The 9,713-nt window shown below is 28.9% G+C and overlaps 2 protein-coding genes across 2 annotated transcripts in view; one reads left to right on the top strand and one right to left on the bottom strand.

Moving 5' to 3' along the window:
• LOC107453266 (E3 SUMO-protein ligase ZBED1) overlaps positions 1–9,713 on the bottom strand; it is a 156,925-nt gene that overhangs the window by 76,036 nt on the left and 71,176 nt on the right. The window lies entirely within an intron of this gene.
• The window catches only part of LOC107453260 (homeobox protein GBX-2), a 44,764-nt gene continuing 35,883 nt past the window's right edge, over positions 833–9,713 (top strand). The window contains exon 1 of the mRNA XM_016070017.4: positions 833–1,222. Coding sequence (XP_015925503.1) covers positions 913–1,222 — 310 coding nt within the window. The 5' untranslated portion in view covers positions 833–912. The remainder of the gene's footprint in view (positions 1,223–9,713) is intronic.

Here is a 9,713-nt window from a genome sequence, read left to right as displayed (position 1 = left end):
TTAAAGTCAATTCCTACTTAGTTCAACAAAGAAACATTTTATTTTAGTTACTTTTTATTAAATAATTAGAATTAATGCAAATATTTATATACATATGACGAAATATTAATTAAGTAATTAAGAGGCAAAATATAAGAGAAAAAATTTTCCCCCATATAAAACTAAAATTAATTAATTAAATTTAATTTATAAATTGATATTTGAAAAAAAAAAAAACTGTATTAGCACCTAGTGTCTCCCTTTACAAGTTTAAAAAAAATGTATTTGAACTTGTGTATTTTAAGTATTAAAAGTATTTTACGAACGATTAAAAGTATTTTATTAACGATATAAAATTTGAACAAGATATATAAATGAGTGTGAACTAATAGTAAGAATTGAATAAAAGAACGAGACATCTTATGGAACGTCAGAGAGTTGCGGACTTTGATGAGAATAGTTTTTGTTTTGAATTTAAGGTTCATACTAACCTGTTATCGGTTTTTCCATTTATTTTGCAAGGATATTACTTACCCGTTACTGGTATTTTAATTTAATTTTGCTTTATTTATTTGTGGTTGCCAAATAAATGTGTTTTTATAAAATAAAAAAAAAGAACTGTTTCCTTAATATAGCTTGATTCGTTACATCCCCGTCACTCTAGAGATTCCTTTAATTTTAATGTACATCTGACTTGTCATTAGATTAAAGTATACAGCGGCTCTCTCTTGGGGGCATCCATCTACGTAATCACGTGCTGACACTCGAAACTGTGAGTAAGGTCACGCCCATTGGCGAAAGAATCTATCGCCAAAGTAAAAGAGGATGCAACCCTGCCTAAAGTAAACTTTCCAAACCGCCGATGACTGGGACCATCCACAACAAAGCGTGCGGAAATACTATGTGCATGTTATTCTCCACTAGGAATATACAATGCAGCGCGCTTCATTTTCTATAGACTCATTAATATCCGGCTCTCCTGCCGGACCTGGATACAGAAATCCAGCATTTCAATTACCCTTTTTCTATAATGGTTATGTGTTCGTGCCACGCTCGGGACTTTATTCAACCGGAGCTCTGAGTTTTCCAGGGCAATTGCTCCCGGATCATCTCATAAATGGACATAGATTGCCCTTGCCGGACATTCCCCAGGAATGCAGGGGAACAAATGCCGGATATACAGGAGCTGCATCACCTTCATCTACCACGAGCAACAAATCACCTGTGTTTGATCTTCAACACAGTAAGTAACTTTGAAGTTCAGTTTACTTTCTGTAGTTAGTTGGGGATTTTTCAAGAATAAAAACGCAAATAAAACTATAATTTAACATGACACTTGCTTATTTAAAAAGAAAGCATTTTGAATAATTTGTTCGGTTCCAGAAAGAACTTTAAGAAAAAAAAAATTTAATTTCTTTCGATTCATGTCACCTCAAAATAAGATGCAGGTGGTTTTTCTAAATTAATGGCTCATTGTCGCAACAAAACATCCCGCATAATATTTCTCGCTAGCTGTTTTAATTATTTTTGGTCTTATTACGCGTGTAGCTGAGAAAAATGATCTAAAAAATAAAATCATACCGCATCTTCGGCAGTATGCCCCGTAATCAAAGATTAAATGATCACAAATTTACGAAAAATACATTTCGATTTTCTTATTAAATGTGAAGAATTTCATCTCCGAAAATGAATAGTATCCGATAAATCTCTTTGACAAATTAGTCATCTCTAAATATCAAACAATGTATCTTAATTCGAGTGCATAAAAAATTATCTGATATAAAGTAACTTCTGGCTTTGCATTTCTATAAACTAAGCCTTTCAAGTACATGCAAAAAATAAAAAAAATGCATGCATTCCTTCGACTGCTGCCATTTATGCGAAAAATGCTCTAAAAAAATATCCCTATTTTTTATTTTTTTTTATTCAACTGAAAACGTGATGCTTCAATACAAACACATTTTAATTTATAATAAAGTAATGTGTCTAAGTGAGTATGTCTACATATTAAAATAAAATATATTTTAAATTCCTGAAAACAAATATTGAATTAAAATATTAAATCTGATTCCTTGTTTCACGATATTTCGGTCGCATGTATGAATTATTGGCAAAGTTCGAAATCCGGCATTCCTAAAACTAGCCGGCAGTTCATACATTTCCTCGCTATAGAATGCTTAACGAGAAAGTATGAAATACATAATTCAAAACGTCATTCAGTGTGCAACAAGTAGGTTCACTATAATTTATTATTTTTTTATGCAAAAATTTTGTTTCCCTTGATAAGAAAAGCACAAATTTTGCTGTGTTCAACTTCACGAAATTTGAATAAATCATTTTTTCTTTCTTTCAGAATAACAATATTTTTGAGGAATACGCGTCATTTGTACCTTAGCCTTATACGGACCTTTTTTTTCATACTTTAAGCAGCATTCTGCAGAATCCCTAAGTATATAATGCAACGTCTGACATTATATGCGATCTCTAAGCATTCCATATTTTGACGGTAGCATATAGAGTTGCAACTTATTTCTGTCGCACTAGAGCTACGCAACGGGCTATTGGCGACGGTCTGGGAAGCATCCCTGAGGATGATCCGAAGACATGCCATCCCAATTTTGATCCTCTGTAGAGGGGATGGCATCCTCGCGTCGTATACCCGACGACCTGCGTGCGAACTCGAGCACTTTACGGTAGAACAGTTTAACGAGAAACAATACCTCACACCCTCGGTCCCATCACTAGCTGATCAAAGTGGTCACCCACCCGCACTCTAACCGCAGCCGGTGATGTTATACTTCGGTGATCTGCCGTGTCTTAACTATCAGACCACTGCGGGACACCATATAGAGTTTGAGAGAGATCATTTAAAACCTGATCAAACATGAAAAAGTACGGGTGAAAACTATATATTGCGTTCTCATTGGAATAAAAACAAAATTTTTGACAAACACTAGTACAAAGTAATGCAAAATACCTGAAAGTTATCACAGAAATTTATACTTTATCCTCCGTATGAAAAATCCTCCAAAACTCTTTTTACTCCATGGTACAAACAGTTTGGTGAAATAAATAAATTATTAAAATTGTCTAATTGCGTTTTTTTTTAAATTTTATTTTTTAAAATTTATGACATTCTCTAAAATTGCAAAAAGTTTGAAGGACCTTTCCGAGAAAATAGCGTGAGAGGGAACTTGTATTCAAGAAAAATAATGAATCCTGTGGGATGCCGGAAGCTATTAGAATTATGATTTAAATAAATTAATTAATTATCTAACTATTTCATTAATCATTTTTTCCCCTAGAGTATATCAAGACAAAAAAATCTATCGATCCTTTTTAAAAATCAAGGATCCAATCAAACTACAGAGAAAAGTTACTTTTTTTATAAAGTTTAACTTAGAATCGATTAATAACTTTGCAATTAAATACTTTACAGATCTAATATCTTAGTGACGCTGTTAATGTTTACACATTCTGACAGGACCACCTTTTTTTTTTGTATAAATTTTTTTTTAATTATTTAATGCATACGCGGGCTTTGGGGTAAAAAAAAAAACTTAAAAAAAGTACAGATAGCTTAAATTCGAAGATAAATCTTGGATTACTGTGGGATTCGAACCCTCAATTTTACCACTCCAGAGGATTTGGCAGAACGGAACACTTCTCGGCCTTTAACCCATTTACGAACATTCAATATAGAGAACATTGAATGTGCATTCAATATAGAGAACTTCGATGACTATATATGTATTTATATATATTTCGAAAAAGTTAGAAAAGTAATAAAATCATGCAAAATTTTCTTTCCATACCTAAGAATTTCATAATTTTTTTTTTCTTAAAATACTATTTTTTTTCTTTCTTAGAATACTATAACTTTATTTTTGTGTTTATTTCAATATAAAATCAATGATCTGTGTCCGAATCAGAGAGAAAAAAAAAGCACTATTTAAATAATTATAGGTATTAAACGATTTCAACAACTATATAATTATCTAGAAAGAGGATAGGTAGTATGTAGACTAAAAGAAGGAGAAAAAAAAAACATACAAATAAAAGTACATAAATGGTCATTCTTGTTTATAGAACCAAAACTATAATACAGTAATTTTCTTTGAGCTTTAATAATAGTAGGATTAACTTACAGATGGGACTTTTTATATTTTGTAACAAACTGATTAGGATTAAATTTCTTAATTCTCTAAATCCCAGTAATAAAGTATTGGGATATAATAATATGCAAATAATATTTTTTTAACAAGTGATTTTGAAAAAAAAAATTGCATTACTATGAAAAACTTCCATCATTTTGTCAAGCTTAACCTGTCACAAGAATACCTCCTGAGATACTATTATATNGTGTTTTTCATATTACGCGTTCTTTCAATTTAACACTTTCAGCAAAACAAACCACAAATGAATTCGGGAGACTCCGCAAGCTTGCTATGATGCTACCCAAAATATAGCAGACGGCGCTGTTTTACAGAAATATAGCCAAATAAATTAGAACACTCAAAACATGGCAAACTTTACACTTTATTAATGCTGTGATATTAATTTTGTTAATATATATATATTGTTTTTTTTTTATCTTCCAGAAAACGATTTATTAAACGCAGAATAATTGATTTCGCTTAGAATAAAATGCTTTACAGAAATTTGTTTACCGCCAATTTTTCGTAAAATACGAAAGTCAACTGAAAGTGCATTTCTCATATTTGATGTCGACTTGCAAGGAATGAAATAAAATATAAAAATTACCATTTCATTAAAGAGAAATAAATCTCAGGATAACAATGTCATTGCGAAAGAGATTCGAAAAGGGGGAGTGCTTAGATTAAAAGAAAAAGAAAAAAAAGGGGGAAATAAATAGTATGTTTCAATAAACGCTTTGTTTAACACGCGCACTCGCGTTATGATAAATCAGCGGATGTGGGTGGAAATAAATTATGTAAAGAGCCCGACATTTTTCAATAATTTTTTAAAAACTGATTCTCCCACAAAGGAATCGGTTTATTATACAAGGGGGGTTGCGTGATTCATAACTATTGATCAGTCACCCTCAAAATCAACAGGGGTTGGCCTAAAAGCATGACTAAAAGGGCCCATCGAAGCAGAAGAGAGAGAGAGAGGCGATTTCTCGAGAAAACAAGGCCTTCGTGTCATCTGTCTTCGTCATTCAACAGTAATTCACTTAAAAAGGAGGCCTTTTTATGTATGAAATCGATACTTCATTTTAAGAGGGCCTTCTGAGATACATTTCGAGAAGAATTAAGATCTTTCAGAGTGGTTATTGATTTGGATAAAGTGCAATGAGTAATGGGAGTTATTGGAAGGGGGGAGGGGAGTGATGCTTTGGTTTGTGATTGCATCCATCCTGAATAAACTGGACAGTTTTCATTTCATTTGAAGTGATTATCAAAGATTCCATTAACAAACCCGATTCTTAAAAGATAACAGATTTTCAATATCGCCATTACACGTACTAATAATATTTCTATTGATATATTAGTGTTCCTTTTTAGGGACGGTTAAAAAAATTATTTAAATATATAATTATTATTAAATAATTATCGAAGATTCCATTAACAAACCGATTCTTATAAAAAAAAAAAAAAAAAAAAAAANCGAAATCCTGTGTCAAAAAAAAAAAAAAAAAAACAGATTTTCAATATCGCCATAACACGAACTGATAATACTTCTATTGATATATTAGTGTTCCTTTTTTAGGGACAGTTGTAAAAATTATTTAAATATATAATTATTATTAAATAGTTATCAAAGATTCCATTAACAAACTGATTCTTCGAAAAAATAACAGATTTTTCAATATAGCCATTACACGTACTAATGATATTTCTATTGATATATTAGTGATCCTTTTTAGGGACAGTTATAAAAATTATTTAAATACATAATTATTATTAAGTAATTATCAAAGATTCCATTAGCAAACTGATTCTTAAAAAAAAAAACGAAACAGATTTTCAAAATTGCCATTACACGTACTAATGATATTTCTACTGATATATTAGTGTTGATTTTTAGGGACAGCTATAAAAACTATTTAAATATATAATTATTATTGAATAATTATCATTAAATACCTAATTATTATTAATTATTATTATTGAACAATATAAAAAATTATTAAATATTATTAGTATAATATTTTCTTTCCAAGTGAAGTAAATTTTTTTAATTGTTAATATTTACTAATGACTTGTTATATAACTGTAAATAATATAAAAAATATTAAAAATTAATTAAACAAATTTCTCTAATTTAGTTATCAAATTTAGTTATTCTTTCACAGTGCAATCATTTTGGCTGTTTTGGGGCAATATAGGTATATACTAAGTTTCAATCTTTCTAGTGTTAAAAAAATAGCAGATTTTCAATATCGCCATTATATTTCTATTGATATATTAGTGTTCCTTTTTAGGGACAGTTATAAAAATTATTTAAATATACAATTATTATTAAATAATTATCATTAAATATTTAATTATTTTTAATTTTATTAAATAATATAAAAAAATGATTTAAAATTATTATTATAATATTTTTAATTGAACGTTTGTATTGAAGTATTAAGCATTATTAATAATTAAGTAATTAATAAATAAGCATTATTAATAATTATTGCTAATTATTATTATTAAATAATATTCANCAGAGATTATTAAAAATTATTATTATAATATTTTCAATTGAGCGTTTGTATTTAAGTATTAAGCATTATTAATAATTAAGTATTTTTTTCTATCAATTTTATCAATGACGCTGTTACTGAGAAGGACCGGAATTGGTGGTTGTTGATTTCTATCGGTGAATGTTGACAATCACATAGTCGCTTTGGTGAATGTCCAAAATATATACTAGGTCTAGTTAAGTGCCACTGCCTGGTATACATTTGCTCGGTATACCCTACCCTGATGCTTTTTTTTTAAGAATGCCACTGAACGGTATGCATTCTCCAAACACTGGAGAATGCAATTCTGGTACTCCACACACTGATGCTTCTCTTAATCTGTCCTCATCAGATATTAAAGTATCGAATAAATATAATAATATCAACGAATAAATTAATATCAAATCGGATGTAACAAATATTTCGGACATTCACCAAAGCGACTATGTGATTGTTGACATTCACTGGTGAAAGTCGACATTCTCTTGATTTCGGTCATACACGGCAACAACAACAAGCATTGGGATAATAAATAATAAGAATAATTTTTCCACTTACATAATTTTAGATTTAAGAAAAAAATTGAATTATCGATAAATTTGTAAGTTTAAATAAAAATTGTAGGAGGAGATTAAAACTTAAATTTATTGGGTTATTGAAGTTCGATCATATATATCTATGAGTGTGCTTTTAAAACGAATGCAATTTGTCTTTATTTAATACGCTAAAAATATTAGTGTATTTCTTAGACGCGCGCAGAGAAGGCAAGAACAGTATACTCTGGATATCTCTAAGTTGAAGGGACGCTAAAAGATTTTCGAGATAGCGGTTTTCCGAGATGGTTTCAGAACTAAATATGTTCTAAAAAGTAGAAAAATATATTCTAAAATATTACTCTAAAAAGTAGAGTCATGAAACACAAGAATAACTGCTATTAAATAAGTAATGATAGTTAACTATAAGTAGAATAAAACGATGATAATTTTATTTTTAAGAGGTAAGAAGAAACTACCAATCGTAGTCAATCGACAATCACTAATTTCTTCCGTAGAATGTAAAATTAATTAATTATTTTTCGCTTTATTTACTTTCTTTTCAAAGAGTTAATAATTTATAAACAAATTAACAATACTATGGTAAAAAAATAATTTTTCGAAGAATTTAGAGATAGAGACTTATTGTTGGGTTCTCTAGATCGGGGTTGTTCTTTACTCTCGCCATTCTGCAATATTATTGTGGAATTTTAAAAGTTACATTTCTGATATTTTAATACAGTTTATGGAAGCATATTGTAAAATTTTTTTTTTATTTATTTGAAAAATCCGATTTATAAATCACCCTGATTAAGCACATTTCTTTTTGTATAAAAATCAGGTCTTGCTTCAAAAATTTAAATAATTCAAATTAAAAGAAAGGGAAATAAAAGAAACATTTTTAAAAAGTTAGTCAAAAACTGTGCCTTTGTAACTGTGAAGTCTTGAGAAAATTTGCAAATAATTTTTATATGATATATTGATGCACAGGACAGATATTATGGAGATAGTTTAATTATTGCAATATCTGCCACATATCATTCAAAGAACGTCTTTTCATACTTACAAGCTAATAGAATCGACTTTTTTTTATATTTTATGTAATAACGCCTAGTATTATTGAAATTTTCATGGCAAAATAACTTCATCTTTCATCAAAACTCACTAAACTTGATAAAAATGAAAATTATTTAAAAATTTGCAATGAATAAGTTGAGTAGAACACTTTCTAAATATTAAACGGCCTGATTCATTTCGGTTTATCATTTCAAAAATTCAACTAATTCAATGCATCTCAAGAAAAGAAAAAAAAAGCTTATTATTCTCATCATTATTACAATGTTTAGTGAAACAGCTAACATTAAAAAAATAGGATAATTATTTCAATGGCCCCTTTAATTGAATATTAATTAATCAATGAATAATTTATCAATTTAATCAATTGATTTCATTAATCAAAGGATAATAAATAAAATTAGCAATTTTGTCGAAATCAAAAAATCTGCTCTTATTTGTTATTAATTAATCCGAACGAATTATTTTAAGATTTTTTTTCCCACCAGAAAACGAAACGAACTTTATCTGTTATTAATTTCTTTTTAAGTTTAAAAAAAAAAGAATCCGCAGATCTAAAACAGTAAATAATTCATTTTGAATAAATCAATATAATAATTTAGCATAACGTTTGAAAACTAGAATGCAACACAAATAAAAATATAATTTACCGTAACTTAGTCTTCACGGTAAAAAGTTTAAATCAGTCTTTACATTTATGTGTTTCATTGATAGCTAAAAAAACAGACTTCAGCAAAACTTTATTAAATTTCTCGTCTGCTTCTATTTTTTTTTTTAAATTTTGTAAAAGTGCTGTTGCCATGTGGCAACATACGTATTAATCTTACAACAATGGTTTTCATTCCTGAAATTGCATAATTTCTATACTGTGTCCGAAAACATGTTACGAGGGATTGCTTTTTGAAACCATTCCTTTAAAAATGTACTAACCGCTGAAAAATAAAACAAAATCTAAATCTATTTTTAAGTTATTAGCGAATATACAGCTATATACATTTCACACTTTTCGTTACTTTTGACAGCATTTGTGTGCTCATACTTTGGCGGTGAAGATGAAAAAAGAAAAAGCACTTATCACATGTTCTTTGATAAGTCTTGTTATCTGTGGTCACCTGTGCAAACAGCCGAGCCCCCTTCTTGTTTACAGTTGGACGGATAACGGAGCGGCGGCACTTTTCTATTCCCCATCCCTCAATGTTATTTAATAGCTTGTTATATCAGGCACTTTTCTTCATAGTTTTATTTTAAATAATAAATTTTTTTTGGGTTGGTTTATGAATGCAAGATGACTTTTTATTTATTTGGACTTCTTATAAATGAGTAACTTTCTCATCTCCCATTCTCTTTAATGCTTATTGCTGTCAAGAAAACGGTGTATAATAATAATAATACTAATACTATATATATAGAATGTAAAATTAATTAATTAT

Source organism: Parasteatoda tepidariorum, chromosome 2, assembly GCF_043381705.1.
Source record: "Parasteatoda tepidariorum isolate YZ-2023 chromosome 2, CAS_Ptep_4.0, whole genome shotgun sequence".
Classification (NCBI taxonomy): Eukaryota; Metazoa; Arthropoda; class Arachnida; order Araneae; family Theridiidae; genus Parasteatoda; species Parasteatoda tepidariorum.
The sequence above is the reverse complement of the archived record's forward strand: the minus strand, read 5'-3'. Positions and strand labels throughout refer to the sequence as shown.